Source organism: Hipposideros armiger, unplaced genomic scaffold, assembly GCF_001890085.2.
Source record: "Hipposideros armiger isolate ML-2016 unplaced genomic scaffold, ASM189008v1 scaffold_48, whole genome shotgun sequence".
NCBI classification, from domain to species: Eukaryota; Metazoa; Chordata; class Mammalia; order Chiroptera; family Hipposideridae; genus Hipposideros; species Hipposideros armiger.
This window is the reverse complement of record NW_017731398.1, coordinates 4204099-4219718: the sequence shown is the minus strand read 5'-3', so window position 1 is coordinate 4219718 and position 15620 is coordinate 4204099. Positions and strand designations below refer to the sequence as shown.

At 47.8% G+C, this 15620-nt stretch overlaps 1 protein-coding gene across 2 annotated transcripts in view; it reads left to right on the top strand.

Moving 5' to 3' along the window:
* The window catches only part of FBXO22 (F-box protein 22), a 22370-nt gene extending 12921 nt beyond the window's left edge, over positions 1-9449 (top strand). For both annotated transcript variants that reach the window (XM_019640151.1, XM_019640152.1), the window contains exons 5-7: positions 1891-2055; positions 6110-6275; positions 8483-9449. In XM_019640151.1, coding sequence (XP_019495696.1) covers positions 1891-2055; positions 6110-6275; positions 8483-8900 — 749 coding nt within the window. In that variant the 3' untranslated portion in view covers positions 8901-9449. The remainder of the gene's footprint in view (positions 1-1890; positions 2056-6109; positions 6276-8482) is intronic.
* Positions 9450-15620: the final 6171 nt, after the last annotated feature.

Genomic DNA, 15620 nt, shown 5'->3' with positions numbered 1-15620 from the left:
TGAACAACAGCTCAACCTGGAGCTGGGCTGCCGTGAGTCGCCGGCGACGGCGTAGGCTGCAGCCCCTGCTGCAGCAGGGTTGTCATGGGCTACCGTGTGTAGCCAGCAGCCAGCGTGAGCGGCCAGCAGCCGCAGTGAGCGACCGTCCAGAAGCTGGCGACTGATCTGCCTCGCCCAGAAAGAGCGCAATGATGGTGCCAACTTGGGCCAGTGAAGCAACGTCCTGCACAACTAGATTGAAGAACAAAAGGAAAGCAACTTGTCTGTTCCCCTTCCCCCAATTCCCCAGGGCTGTTCCCATCCCCCAATTCCCCAATTTTTTTTTTAAAAAAAGAAAAAGAGTAAGGACCTTTAAGCACTGTAGAGTTCACCCCCTCTTGTTAGCGTTAATGATGCATGACCTTCCAGATGCCGTGCATACAGCATTACACATGGGTATGTCCACATGCGGATGGCTGTACCAACAGTATCACTTCCTATGTTTGTAGAGGTCAGCTGGGTGGCCATAACACAGCACCACAGACTGGGCCTTGACAACAGACTGTGTTTTGTCACAGTGCTGGAGGCTGGGAGTCTGAGATGGAGGTGTGGGCAGGCTTGCTTTACCCCGAGACCTCTGGATTACAGGTGGCCGGCCACCCTGCCTGCTCACCCTGTCCTTCCATGGCTTTTTCTCTCTGTACATCCGGGTGTCTCTTCCTCTTGTAAGGACGTGAGTCCTATTGGATAGGGCCCCACCCTTATAATCTCTTAACCTTAATCACCTCTTTAAAGGCCATATCTCCAAACATAGTTACATTGGGGGTTTGGAGGGATTAGCACTCCCATGAATTAATTGGGGGGATACAGTTTTATCCCTAATGCCTACCATTAAAATTCACAGCAAGTTACATATTTCCATGTCAGTAAATAATGTCCATCATTTTTTTTTTAAAGATTTTTATTGGGGAATTGGAGGGATGGGAACAGTGCTGGGGAATTGGGGGAAGGGGAACAGACGAGTTACTGTCGTTTTGTTCTTCAGTCTAGTTGTGGAGGTCGTTGCTTCACTGGCCCAAGTTGGCACCATCATTGCGCTCCTCCCGGGCAAGGCAGATCAGTCGCTGGCTTCTGGACTAGGCTGCTCACTGCGGCTGCTGGCTACACATGGTAGCCATGGCAACCCACTGCCACAGGGGCTGCAGCCCACGCTGTCGCCCGGTGACTCATGGCAGCCCAGCTCCAGGTTGAGCTGTTGTTCAGCATCTTAGCTGTAGAGGGCAGTGTCACTGGCCCTCATATGTGGGATCCGAACTGGGGCCCTCTGGCGTCCCAAGCCAGCTCTTAACCATCGCGCCACTTGGCCGGCCCTGTCCATCATTCTTAATTGCTACATTTTATCATATAAATGTAACTTTTAGTCTAAATACCAGTGTAGGCATTTTGAGTTTATTTTTTATTAAAAATTCTGTGATAAAAGTTCCTCTGTGTGTGTGTGTGTGTGTGTGTGTGTACACTATGTAATTGCCAAATATTTTTAGGATAAATTTTTTTAAATGAAATTGCTGTGAAATATTTACTACGCTCCAACTTTTTATTTAGAAAAACTTCAAAGCTATAGAGAAGTTGAAAGAATAGTAGTAAAATAAACTCCCATATACCCTTCATCAAGATTCACTAATTTAAAAAATTTTGCAACATTTGCCTTTTCTGTCTTTGTAAACACATTTCTTTCTGAACCATGTGAGAAAGTAAATTGCAGACATCATGACCCTATGCCCTGAAAACATAGACAGTAGCCTGTTAGCATGTTGCTTATCTTAGTGACCTAAACTGGTTGTCTAGGTGGGGCTGGGTAATCTACACTGTTACGAAATTGTACCTCACCAAGCTGCTTAACTTTTTTCCTAGTGACTCCAATGGGATCAGGTAGCAATCGACCTCAGGAAATAGAAATTGGAGAATCTGGTTTTGCTCTATTATTCCCTCAAATTGAAGGAATAAAGATACAGCCCTTTCATTTTGTTAAGGATCCGAAGAATCTAACACTAGAAAGACGTCAGCTTGCCGAAGCAGGTGAGTTACTGTTACTTGCCATTACTTGCCGTCTCGTTGCTTGGTTTTGTTTGCTCGACAATCCGAGTGAGGTGCGTGTGCCTGGAGAGGTGAGAAGTCACACTTGTGATGAACTGGCTGGTGCTGTCCACTTTTTATAGAATTGACTGACTTCTTAAATTAGTTTACTGACATTAAAGTTTGAGATGAAAATTTTTCCATAAATACTCTGTTGTTAATAAACTTGTTTTTGTGTTTAATTCTGAATTTTGAAGGACTTCTTACTCTTGGAATATTTTCTTATTTCACCCTATTTCTGTTTTTTGAAGCTGAAAAGTTTTTCTAAGCTTTTATTTTTCTACACTAGTAATAATCGTTTGCTGTAAAATCTTTTTAGAAGGTACAGGCTAGTGCTGTGTCCATTAGAAAGACGGGAGGAGATAGTGAACTTATTAGGTTTTAGAGAACGCATGGTGTATGACAGACTCAGGCCAGGGTTTTCTAGGACGTGTTGGACAGGAGGCTTGGCTGCAGTAAGCAGGTCTGAGGAGCCTGAAGAGGTGAGGGCTTCACATCCAGGCCCTGATGAGAAAGCTTAAGGGAGCATAGTCCGCAACAAACCAGCCACTCAGACAAAGCAGTGTTCAGGCATTTTAGCCACATCTGCACACGAACTGACTGGTGTTAACTCATTAAAAACATCACTGGGCATAGAAAACATTCCGTGGTTCCCCTCGTTTACACATATGATGGCCAGCCTAGAGAGATAAGCCTCCATTATTTGAAATGGCTCTGAGCCCAATGGAAATAAAAAGTCGTGTAGCTGCAAAGGGAAAATTTGTGAGTGGTTTACTGATCAGGGAAAAAGACTACACACACTGATACTGGCTTATACGACTGTCCCTTACGGTGCACAGAAAGAGTGACAGTGGTTGGCGGGGTGGGAGGGGAAGTGCAGAGGGAGGCGGCCTGGGCAGCCAAGACTGGCAGCAGGGGGGCAGCAGGCGCCTCAGAACGTGGGGGCTTGGGGGGTGGTCAGGCACGGGGTGACGTGGGGTGTTCTGGGGCCAGCGTCTGCCATGGGCAGGATGGGGCAGCTGGCAAGAGCACGGCTGCAGCTGCTGTCGTTTGGCTGCTTTCTGGCTTAGGTCGAGTTACTCGACTTTTCTAAGCCTCTGTTGCCTCATCTGTAAAGTGGAAATGACTGACTTGTAGAACTGTGAGCGTTAAATGAGATCACTTAGCAAGACACCTCGCTCGAGAAATGGGAGGCAGACGGTCAGCGCTGGCCTGTGTACCATGGGCAGGGTTCCAGTAAGTCACGGCTGATCCATGTGCAAGTGGCCTCTGGGCCGCCAAGGAGCAGACTGGGGGCCGGCGGAACGTAGCTCAGGAAGGCAGGGAAGGGGCCAGCGTGCCCGAGGAGCACACGTCTTGACTGACGGTGACAGTAATGACTGATGTTTGCTGAGTGTTTTAAGCTGGGTACCAGTGAGAGCCCTCTGCAGAGCAGAAGAAATGGGGCTGTTTTTCCCTCCGGTGTCTAATCCCTGTCGTGGGTGTTGCGGGGAGAAGAGGCGTGGGCTGCTGCTGACAGGAGGATGGTGTGTTTGGTGGATTCGTGATACAGAAATTCTACATGAATTTTATTCAGCTTGTTAAAAGGTCCCATAAGGGTAGAAAAGATAACGGGATGTAGGTTCTGTCTCACTGACGTTTCAGGAGGGTTGTAATGTTAGTCCAGGTGGGAAGGGGCCTCCCTTTTGAGGCCTGCCATTGGCAGGGATGGGCAGGGTGCTGCAGGGACCTGCCCGTGGAGGGAGAACAGGGCCCCTCGTGGAGCAGGTGGCATTCATGCCTTCGAAGGACAGGAGGCATGTGAGGGATGACAGGTCGAAGGACGAACAGAAACACTGGCCCAGAGCCAGGTGAGCACAGCATGTGGGGACACAGCTAACTGTCCAGCTGTGTAAGCAGAGGCTGTGAGGGGCTCGTGGCAGCTGGGGGCGGGTGCAGGGAGGCCAGCTTCACGGGGACATGCACACATGACAGCTGTTACTCCGAGGGGTGACTCGTGCCATCACATCTGTGACCCTCCATGGTGGGGAGATGCTAGAAGTGGGGACGCTGGTAGCAGCCCCTGCCAGAGTCTAGGCGAGAAATATACCAGGGTGTGAGGAGGAGGGAACTGATGGGAGAAGATCAGCAAATGATTAGATGTGGAAGAGAAAGGAGACTGGGGACCAGTAATACCGAGGAGGCCGGCGGTGCAGAGAGCAGAAAAACTCAAGCCCTGAGAGAGAAGCTTGTTTGGCCTTTGGGTCAGTGCTTTTGCTGAAGGTCATGACCAAACCTCCTGTCTGTTGTTTTTGTCCCGAAGTGAGTGTGGTGCATTGGGCATACTGTCCTCCATGCGAATGCACCTTGGGCACCCCCATGGAGGTCCTGATGTGAACACTGCCTGAAGCTGGAAGCCTAGCTTGTCAGTTTACAAGAAAGCCAAAATCTTGAGCGGTGGGAACCGTGCATTTTGTGATAAGCAGTCGTTAGACTTGTCAGACCCCGTGTGCAGGACCGTGCCAGTGTGGGAAGAGAACCTGAAGGGAAGGCAGCCTAGTGGTTGCCAGCTCCCCGAAGCACTCTTATGGGCATCCTTTCCTGGGATGTTGGCTCGTCCCAGGGCACTGTTCTCGCCTGTTTGTGGCCTTCTGGAAATCGAAGCTTTGTCTACATTGAGATGGTAACCTCAGTTCTTTCACGTGCTATTCTGTGTCCTGATTCTCTGTATTTCTGAGTTTGGACCATGGTCCTTTTTGTGCCCTAGAAGATGGAGAAATCTGAGGTGGGCAAGGAGTGAGTGGTTGGAGGCTGAGGTTCGGGACATGGCTTCTGCACAGCCCCCGCCGGCACCCGGGAGCCATTTTCTGTGTCTGTAACGCTCGACATCCCTGTTCGCGGTAGTTTCCTAGGGGTCAGCAAACCTCTTCTGTTAAGGGCCAGATAGTAAATATTTGAGGTTTGTCCAGCTGTACACTCTCAGTTGCACCTGTTCTTTAGCCCGTCCTTTGGAGGGTAGAAGCAGCCCAGACGAGACATAGACGGACGGCTCTGTTTCAGAAGTGTGCCTACGAAAGTCAGGGCCCGGCTTTGGCCCAGGAAATATAGAGTCTTCCCACTTTACGGCCTGCAGTGCTCGGCGCCATGACCAGAGCTGGCGTGTGGGGGCTGCAGTGCGCAGGCGGAGTAGCTCGCTGCCGTGACAGTGGCTGTGACATTGGCAGTGCCTTTGCAGAGGCAGCCTTGCATTTGATTATTACAGTACTTGACCTTGCGTAGATGTGTCGTCCTCTGAGCTGGCATCGTGGTACATGCGACTTGACGCACGTATACTTTGTTCTGTTCTTTTGGAAGAGCTTACCAAAATGGTGCACTTTAAGTGAGGCGTAGGTGGTTGTAAGGTCTCTGCATGTTAGCCTATGTTAACCGAAGTCCCTGGAGTTGAACACGTGTGTGGCTGGGCTGGCGCTGACTGTGCGTGCCGTATGCCAGGCCTGTGTGTGTGGTTGTAGAGACACGCTGTTCCTGCCTCCCCGGGCTCCAGCCTGCAGGCCAGGCTGACTGAGTGAAGGCCACGGGGGTGGGTGTTACCCAGTGCAGCACAGAGGTTCTGGAAAATGGGGACACACACAGGGCGTGATCCAGGCTGGGGTGCTGGGAAACTGGCGCCTGGACAGGGCCTCAGGAGAAGTGAACCCGAGTGGGGAGCATGCGGTAGGTGGTCTTTACCTCATTTCCAGGTTAGGACAGAAATAGCAGGGTAGCCAAGAGACCAGTGGACAGGAAGTAGGAAGGGCCTGATAAGTCAGCCTCCGATCGGAATGCTGTGGGTTCACGTGCTCATTTGTGAGATAGAATTCCAGTGTGGGGTTGGGGGTGTGTGGTATCAGACGAGCCAGGTCGGGCAAGTCCCTAACGGCAACATTTCATTTTGCAGAAGGTAGAAAATGAAGTGTTAGTACAGTAAACTTGGCAGTTCCCGCTGAGGCTCTCTCTGATTGTCACTTTGCCTTCTCAGGCCTCTTGGACAACCCCGAGCTGCGTGTGGTCCTGGTGTTCGGCTATAACTGCTGTAAGGTGGGAGCCAGCAGTTACCTGCAGCGGGTAGTCAGCAGCTTCAGCGACATGAACGTCGTCTTGGCCGGCGGCCAGGTGGACAACCTGGCATCGCTGACCTCTGAGAAGTACGTCTGCATGATGGTGCACTCAGGATTTTGTGACCTTGGGTTTTGTTTTTTTGTTTTTTTAAACAAGTTTAAAGAGTTGCTAGGCTAACAGTTCATTCCATTTTGCAACAGGCATAGGTTGAGGGGCTTACCCAACATAACTCTGCCTACCGTCGAATGAAATTTATGTATGTTGTTCTTTACAAACTCACGCTTAGCTGGACTCATACTCTCCTCAGAATTGTCAACACTGTCCTGATGTCTCCCTGGGCAGCTCTGTAGTCTGTGTGACTGCAGTGCATGGGTTCCTCCTCTCAACGAAAGTCGTGGTTAGACAGCGAGTCTTTACGGCAAAACTTCTCAGAGCCTCTGAAGCGCTCTGGAAATCTAGACGGGTAGTTCTGTTGCCTGTGGCAGTTCTCTTGCCTGTTTGGCTGTAGGACCTTTTCTTCAGGGAGCATCTTGTAGGCCTACTTGTGTTATTTGGCACATGTTTTTGGCAGTTCAGTGCTAGATCTTTCTAAAGGCTTTTTCACACTGAAATACTATGCATCTTTGACTTTGTTCCTCAAGGCTTTGCTTTCAGAGATCAAAAGTATTTGCTCTTCTGTCTCAGGAACCATCACCCCCTTTCCATTTTGAATGAAAGTATGTAGTGTTTTGAGCTTGAGCTGATTAAGTGAACATAAATATCAGCTGTTTCCAAAAGCAGGCAAATGAGGCCCCTGCCCCCCAGATGCTTCCTGCAAACACCAGGGTTTGTGTTGCACTGTGTTGGTGCTTCGTATTTGCATCCTAGAGCAGTGACGTGGAGAGCGGACTGTTCGAGATCAGTTCCGACGCTCTCCTGGGAGTCTCCACTGCTGGGCTACGGAAAGCAGGTGGCTAAATCGAGGTCCCTGGACTGTCATCGAGGAAGAAGGCAGGGAAGCCAAGTGCGTGGAATTCCAGGTTGTAGGCTATTAAACGTGGATTTTGTGTAGAGATACACCAGTCCTCAGTTGCTGTCTGTAGGGTATTTTCCCTCTTGCCTCATTTTCCCTGTGTCTTTGCTTTTATTTCTAAGTTGTATACGTATAGGGCCATGGTGATTTAACATACAACTGAGCTTTGAAAGGCCAGTGTCTCACTCACACATGTAACCTGAGGTGCCAGCCTGTTAGCATGGCTGGCTGGATAGCATTTGCTTTGTACCCCTAATATAGGGAATGTACCTGAAAACTCATTTCCCCTTACGTGACACAGCCTTAATGTGGTCTTCATACTGTGTCCATCGTAAGAGATGCCGTTTGAGGAAACCAGTGCTCCCTTTTAATGGTGTTCAGACACGTGACCCCTCCCCCCACAAAAGACAGGTACATAATTCTTTGAGGCAAGAGATTGACAACACACACTGCACTCGTATACAGAAGAGGGGAGGCAGCCCCTTCCCTGGGAACGGGCCTGACCGTCGGCTGGCCTTGTTGTCCTAGTCACTTGAGCTTTGGAGTCTTAGTTTCTCGTTAACCCAGTGACTCTTGTTGGTAAATGTGATAGACATGTAAGGCACTTACTGGTTTCTCCCCCCAGTGTCCACTGTATTACGCTTGTAATTTTCGTGACATTTTATATTTTTGTGTAAGGATAAAATGTTTCCTTTTTGTTTGTCTTTCTAATGAAACGTGCTTTTACCTTTAGACTAAGCTGAATTTCAGGCCCAAAGCAATAAACACGGGGCAGTGATGTAATTTATTTATGGGCCAAGCAACATAGAGCTGAAACTCCTGGGGTTATGGGTTCTTAATTAAAATATCCCTGTGACTGAGTATTCCAAGCTGAGGTAGGGAAAGATACCAAAGCAGTAAAGAGTACTGGAAAGCCTCATTTACTAGATATCACTGTGTGTGAATAGAATTCGTGCGGTTCCTGTGAAGGAATTGAGAGAGGGAAGGGTGCCCTTCTCCAAACCCAGCATGGGTCTCGGACATCTGTGTGGAGGTACCTCTGCCCTGTGCATGTGGGGCTGAGCAGGTAGTGGCTTACTTCTCCGTGGCTCTGCGTTCTGCATCCTTATGCTGTGGTGACTTCAGTGGTTTCTCTCTCCCCTTCTCATACCGCGCGGGCGGGCAGGCCAGCCGGCCTCAGGCTCAGCGCTCCCGCAGCAGCAGTCAGGAGGACTTCCTTGTCTGGTAACTATAACAGTGTGCTTCGTGATCAAGCACCACTTTTCTGATTGAATTTTCCAGGAGCCCTCTGGATATTGATGCCACTGGTGTGGTTGGACTGTCGTTTAGCGGACACCGAGTGCAGAGTGCCACAGTGCTGCTCAGCGAGGACGTGAGTGACGAGAAGACCGCCGAAGCTGCGATGCAGCGCCTCAAGGCAGCCAACATTCCGGAACAGAACACCATCGGCTTCATGTTCGCGTGCATCGGCAGGGGCTTCCAGTACTACCGAGCCAAGGGGAACGTGGAGGCCGATGCCTTCAGAAAGCTGTTTCCTGCTGTGCCTTTATTTGGCTTCTTTGGAAACGGAGAAATTGGGTGTGACCGCATAGTCACTGGGAACTTTGTCCTGAAGAAGTGTAGTGAGGTGAAGGATGAGGACCTGTTTCATAGCTACACAACCATAATGGCGCTGGTTCATCTGGGGTCGTCCAAATGAAGCCGGGACGTGCCTTCACAGCAGAAATGGACACTTGGGACATGTGTATTTCATGCAGAAATGACTTTATAGGTCTCTGTTGTGTGGCTTTGATGCTCTCAAGATGACTTCAGAGTGGTTTTTAATACTGTAGACGAGGACAGCTTTGGATGTCATGGAGTGCAGAGTGGAGCGGAGGGCTTTGGTGTCGGGCACAAGCACACAATCATGACTGTCACACCAGATCCTTTGCTGCTTGTTGTGCACATGCTGTGAACTGGTCTCTCACACAGGAGGACTGAGAAGGCTTCGTCAGTGGGTGGGAGTCCAGACGCCCCAACCTCCTCTGCCTTGTTAGGTGAGCTCTCAGCAGAATCATGATGGCGTTTGCTCTCCCTTAATAAAGGAGGAAAATACACAGACGGCTTGAGAAACCTTTCTGTCCCTTACAATTTTACCAATTTTTTTCAGAAGCTGTAATAAAATTATTACTGACTTTTTACTTAATTTGATAAAAATTAAAGAACTATTTTTGTTTAATACTTAGTGAAATAAATTGCCACAACTAATCATCGGTATTTTATTATTGTATCAAGCAAAATCTTTTCTTTTTCCTCAGACTGTTTTACAAGACAGAAATTAACATCAGTCTTGTCTAAGCCACTTTTTTTTTTTCAGGTCCTTGTTACAAGATAACTTAGACTAGCATATTCTCTACCTAATAGAGTGTGACATAGCTCAAGTGTGGCACCTGTATTGTAATGCTCAGTGCTTCTAACTGGACAGTAGGAAACTTGGAAGGTAAGTGAAATCAATGTATTAACATTCCCGCTTTTCTATTTTTAATCACTCTTCTCACAATTTTTGCCTCAAAAGATTTTTTTTTCTTCCAGTGCTTGTAATATGATCAAAATACTTAAAAGTTTCCTTCTTTTTATAGTTACCATGAATCTTAGTTCTTGAAGAAAGTACAAAGGAAAGTTTGATTGTCAGAACTTTTTGTCTGTGACCATTAATATTTAGCCATTTTTATTTTGCTGATAACTTTTCTATTATTTAACACTAGTACCCATTTTCAAGGAGACAGTGCCTCAAAATTTGAGTTTTTGGACACGCTTACATAGCAGATGAGGAAAATACTTTGTAAATGTTCTTCATCCCTGATATTAACCAGAGTTGGTAGAATAGTAGAGGAAAAAAGATATTTTTTTTTAAAACCGCAAAACTTTTTTAAAACTGAGTCTGAGGATTGAATGGATTATGTTACTTTTTCAAATTAATATGAAAAATGTTTTGTGACTTTTCAAAGGAGAGTCTGCTGCAGGCTCGTTTCATATAACACTTGAGCTTAACAGGGGTTCCTTTTCATAGTGGAACCTTGGGGCTTCTGGCAAGCAGTAAATTCATTTGGCCATAAGGCTGTAACCTTGGTGCAAAACAGAGAGAGAGTGGACCCATAGACACAAGAGTAGCACAGTAAGTCCTCACTTAACAGTAAAGGTTCTTGGAACTGGGTGGACATGACATGTAAGGAAACCAGTTCTACCCTAGGCTGGTTGATACAAGAGTTAAGCTCCTATGGCATCTCATCAGCGTCATAACAAAATGACACCAAATGCAACAGTGATTCGAGGACCTGCTGTGCTAAACAAACAAGAAGTCACCCACCTGCCCCCCCCAGAGCCCCTAGATATTCATGGAAGGGAATCACAGTCTAACCAAAGTTAACAACGATATCATTGACTACAGTTTTGAAAGGGTTGTCTGAAACAAAAGCAAGCATTGAAGAGATAGTTACTGTTTCAGCTAAAAACATAACCAAATGCCTAGAAACTATGGCAACTGTTGTAGTCATTTGTGCAGTTTCTCACATGAGAAAACGACATGAGCGCAGAAAGAGAAGGAAAGGTACCCGTGGTGACTTCACACTGATCTGCCCAGTCGAGTGATGCCCGGATTAATACAATGGTTTATTTAATCAGCGCATGTAAAAATACTGATTTCCTTTATATGCTTTCAGAGCAGAATCTCTCTGCAGCTGCAGTTTGCTTTGTAAAAAGGCTGCTTCAAGGAGTCTATTTCCAGCCCCTTTATCCAAGTGAGCCCAACTCCTTAGGAACCAGTAGCACCCTAAGCACAAGCAGGGCAGGTGGACCTGGACACATGCCCTGCACGTCAGCGTAGGGACCTGTACTGATGATAGGACCCAGGGGGATCTAGGCAGTTCCCTTGGCCTAAACCTGGATCAGTGGCAACGTCTCAGCCTAACACAGGGGCCAGATAGGATATGTTTTGCCACTTAATTGGAGATTTGACACAGTGAACATGCAAAGGATGTAAAGTAAACTTGCACAAATCTATGCATTCTGCAAAATTTTCTGAGGAAAAAAAATCTACTTTTGTTATTTTATGCCCATACAGTGTAACCTAGATTAGCAGCACCAGAAAATAAATTTTAGTGGAAACAGAAGACTAAATCCTCTTGATTGCAAATTGTGAGATTTTTAGATGACTGACTTGATTTTCACTTGTAGAAAGTGGGTATGAGTCTGCTTAATAAAAATCCTAAAATAACAAAACGTAGTAAGCATTAGTCATAACATCCTTGTTAAATGAACAAAATTAATACCTATACTATGGAAAGAATGTGTGACCTGAGTCATTTTTAATATCGGCTCAGTGAGGAGAAGCATATTTGCAAGACATGTCATTTTGGTCTTACATACTTCATTTCTGCCTGCAGCACAGCTGAGACAGGTAACAAAAATACTTGGTACTAGAACATAGAAAGCATTGGCAGAAAGAATTCGATAAACCTCGTTCACGGTTTTGGTACTAAGTGTCTGGAGCATTTTCACCTCGTAAGCCGTTTGTAAAGGATTGTCTATGTGAAACCACCATCTGGGTGGTTTAACCAAGTTAGGCTCCTGTCTCCCCAACAGAGGTGGGACCCAGGGGCTCTATCTTCAGAGCTGGCTGGACCAGACAGTAGGTTATTCTGGCAGCCTTGACCTTCCTCACTCAGGCATGTTGGGGGGGCAGTGCGGTGTGTGGCCTTGAGCTGGTACAAGCTATGCTAGTGTTTGTTTAAGTCTTCACAGGCCAAGGTGGAGGCCTAGTCAAGAAGAGGGTCCAGGAGCCTGCCTAGAGTTTGGTCAAGGAGAGAATCGTCATTACTCCCAAATGTGAATCAGATACAGGTAATAAAACTGATTACTCAAGAGTGAAGATAAATTAGATCTGTTATTTTGCTCTGTGCCCTCTCAGTGTTCACATGTGACTGACGTGTGAACGTGTCCATGTGACTTAACAATAGTGGCTGCCATGTATTGTACACTCACAGTGTGCCCACAAAATAATAAAAGCTTCATGTACATTCTATGGTCCTTAACAGCAGTCTTGCAGTGTAGGGTTTTCTTCATGTCACGGAGAAGGACACTGAGGGAAGAGAGGTTTGTGGATTGTCCCAGGACTGCAGCTGCACAACCAGGCTTTACAGCGAGGCCTGCCTTGCTGCAGAGGGCACACAACCCATTCATCGTTGATTCAGAACGTGGTTGTAAGTGTCTGCTGCGTACAAGGTACACTCCAGGCACAGAGGATAAAAAAGGATAAGCAAATCCACAGAGGTCCCCGCCGCCTCAGGAAGCTGAGAGGCTGAGAAAGACACCAGTCAAGTCATCATGCACATATGTAACCCTGCAGCTGTCTGGGTACCAAGCAGGAACGCAGAGAAGAGCATCTTTCGTCTGGAACTCTTAAGAAGTTGTGCTAAATAGACTAAGTGTTCATTCTTGCGAATTTACTCACCAGACAAATCTTGACCTCAGTGATCGCTAAGGCTGGTTTACTAGTCAGCGATGCAATGGATATCTGCGATAGTTTTGCTCCACCAGCCTGTGTGTTCCCGTTTTGTGTTCATGTTTGTTACCTAATGATTTCAGGATGGTCAGTGCCCCTGCAATCATCACATCTGAGGTCAAAACAAGAAGGGGGGTTAACCCAGGCCTGTGTGACCCTTTTATCAGAAAAGGAGAAGCCCATGATGTCCCCCACAGGCTCATGGGCTAGAATTGTGTCATCTAGCTACTACAGCAGTAAGAAAAATGGGAAAGTCAAATAGTTAACTTTTCCAGTTCTTAGGGTAGAGGTCAGGGTTGGGTGTGGATTGGCCAAACAACAGGGTCTGCTCATCCTCGACGCAAGTGTGCACATACATATGTTACACACGCGTTAGACATACTCATCCCCACTCAGGTTAGAGTTAGGGTCAGGGAGGACACCCCCACTCTCATCCAGTTACCATGCCAAGCAGGGTCTCTGAGTGGTTTTCCACCTGCTCAATCAAGTCTGGGTGGGTAACTCGTCTGACCGTCTACGTGGCTGAAAGATGGGTGTCTCTAAACCACTGCCCTTCCACATATGTAATGAAAAAACAGTGATGCAGCAACAACTCCATTGAGAAAAGGGGGCACAAGCAAGCACTCAGAGATCTGCAGTCCGCGACCCAAATCGCATCTTACTGGACAGAAACTGCAGCTTCCTCGGCAGGCGGTCAGGTAAACTCGTTCCAGCCCGGAGGACCCACTTTGTGGCCGCCGTCTGTGTCCTTGTCTGAGGTGGGCTTTGAAGGTCTGCCCTTCCCAGGAATCCAGAGTGCTTCCCATACAATGATGCCTCAGGCTCCCTGAGGCACAGCTTTGTGAGGCAGCAAGCACCAGGCTTGAACTTGAGGTCTCTTGAGTCGGCTGTCCAGATCTGAACCTTGGTTCCTCCACTTAACTAGCTGTGATGTGGAGCCAGTCACTTAATCCCTCTGTGCCTCAACTTTCTCATCTATGAAATGAGTTAATAACTTCCAACGGGATTGTTATGAAAAATACACATAAAGCACATAGAATGCTGTCTGTCACGTAAGCATTTAATAAATGTCAGCAACTAGGATTCTGTCAATAAATGGACATGTATTTGCAAAGTCTTATACCCAAAATTTACTAGAATTAGAATGCTGGATCTTTTTTTTTTTTTAAGATATTTTTATTGGGGTATTGGGGGGGGAGGGCAATAGCGTTGGGGAATCTGGGAAGGGGAACAGACAGGTAGACAAATGGCTGTTTTGTTCTTCAGTCTAGTTGTGGAGGACGTCGCTTCACTGGCCCATGTTGGTATGATCATTGCGCGCTTCCCGGGGGAGGCAATCGGTCGCTGGTCATTGGTCAGCCACTCACAGCGGCTCCCGGTAGTTCACACCGGGTACCAGCTGCTCACGCTGGCTGCCAGCCACTTACATAGCTCACAGCAGCCCACTGCAGCCCTACTGCAGCCTACGCGGTCGCTGGCGACTCACGGCAGCGCAGCTCCAGGTAGAGCTGTTGTTCATCATCTTAGCTGTAGAGGGCAGTGTCACACCCTCATGTGGGATCTGAACCGCAGCCCTGCTGCTCAGAGCTAGTGCTCCCAAGCAAGCTCTTAACCAGCTGAGCCACTTGGCCGGTCCTGGATCATTTTTGTTTTCAAACATACATATATATCACTGATATTCCATTTTGGCACATGAATTATGTTGCCAAAGGAATGGTTTCCTCATCAAGCACATGCAAAATTCCAAGTATTGAACACATAATAAAGCTCACTTAACTTGAATGCCATTCATTTTTGTGACCCTTTGAGCCCACTGGTATACTCAGAATGAGACACCCCGAGGGATCATTTTTTTAACACCCTCTGCTCTGTGTGATAAAATTTTTAGTAATGAGCATGAAATGATACAATAATTGCCGGGAAAGAAACTGAAATTCTTTTATTCATCCACTTATACACCAATATTAACCTAAGTAGTACACTCCAAACAATGCCAACATTGAAATAATCAAGTTTCTTCATCCTTACAGTTGCTACGCTACCGCTGTGTATTAAGAATCTGCTCTTTAGGGCCAATCTTCAGGGCGTGAGGCCTTTAAGGTATTTGGAAACGAGCAGATGAGGTTTAGAGGAAGCAGAAGGGCATCTTGCCTACACCTGATTCCGGTTTTCGACACTTTCCCTAAAGAATTGCTCCAAGAGGGAGGAAGATTGTAATTTGGGTGCGTACCGTGACGTGGGACACCACGAGGGGGCAGCACAGCTGACAAGCCGTTCCTGTTTGGGGGTTCCTGATTTCATATTACCACGGAGTGGCTGCAGCTGCGTTTTCCGGGCGCTCAGAAAAACAAAAACTCTTAGAAGACACAGGTGAACGACGTTAGCATGTAATGGCCACGTAGTCTCGCCCTAGAGGGTCTTTATCTGCAGCTATTATAAAAAACAGCCCCTCTAGGAACATTGCGCCTGAGCCCAAAAATAGACTGCACAGATTGCAGGTGAACGGTTCCAAATTCTGTGCAAGTTTCCAAGTGCTTGTCGTACTCCCCTAACGAGCATGGTAACGGGGTGCTTTTCATTGGTTTTAATCAAATCTGTAGATTGCTGCCAGGCGGGGAAAACGGGGCGGGGCGGTATCGGGGCAAGTCCGCCAAGGGCGGTGACGGAGAGACAAGGGCTGAGAACCGGGGTCCCTGCCAGGCGTCCCCACTGCACAGCGAGGCGCGGCGTCTCCTCGGGGGACAGCGGGAGGTAGGTCCCGCGCCGCGGTCCTCTCCCCGCGCGCGCCCCCGCCCCGCGCGGCCGCGGTTTGAAGGGCAGCGCCTGAGGCGCGCGCGCGCACGTCGGGCACGCGGGGCCCAGGGCGCAGGCGCCAGGGCG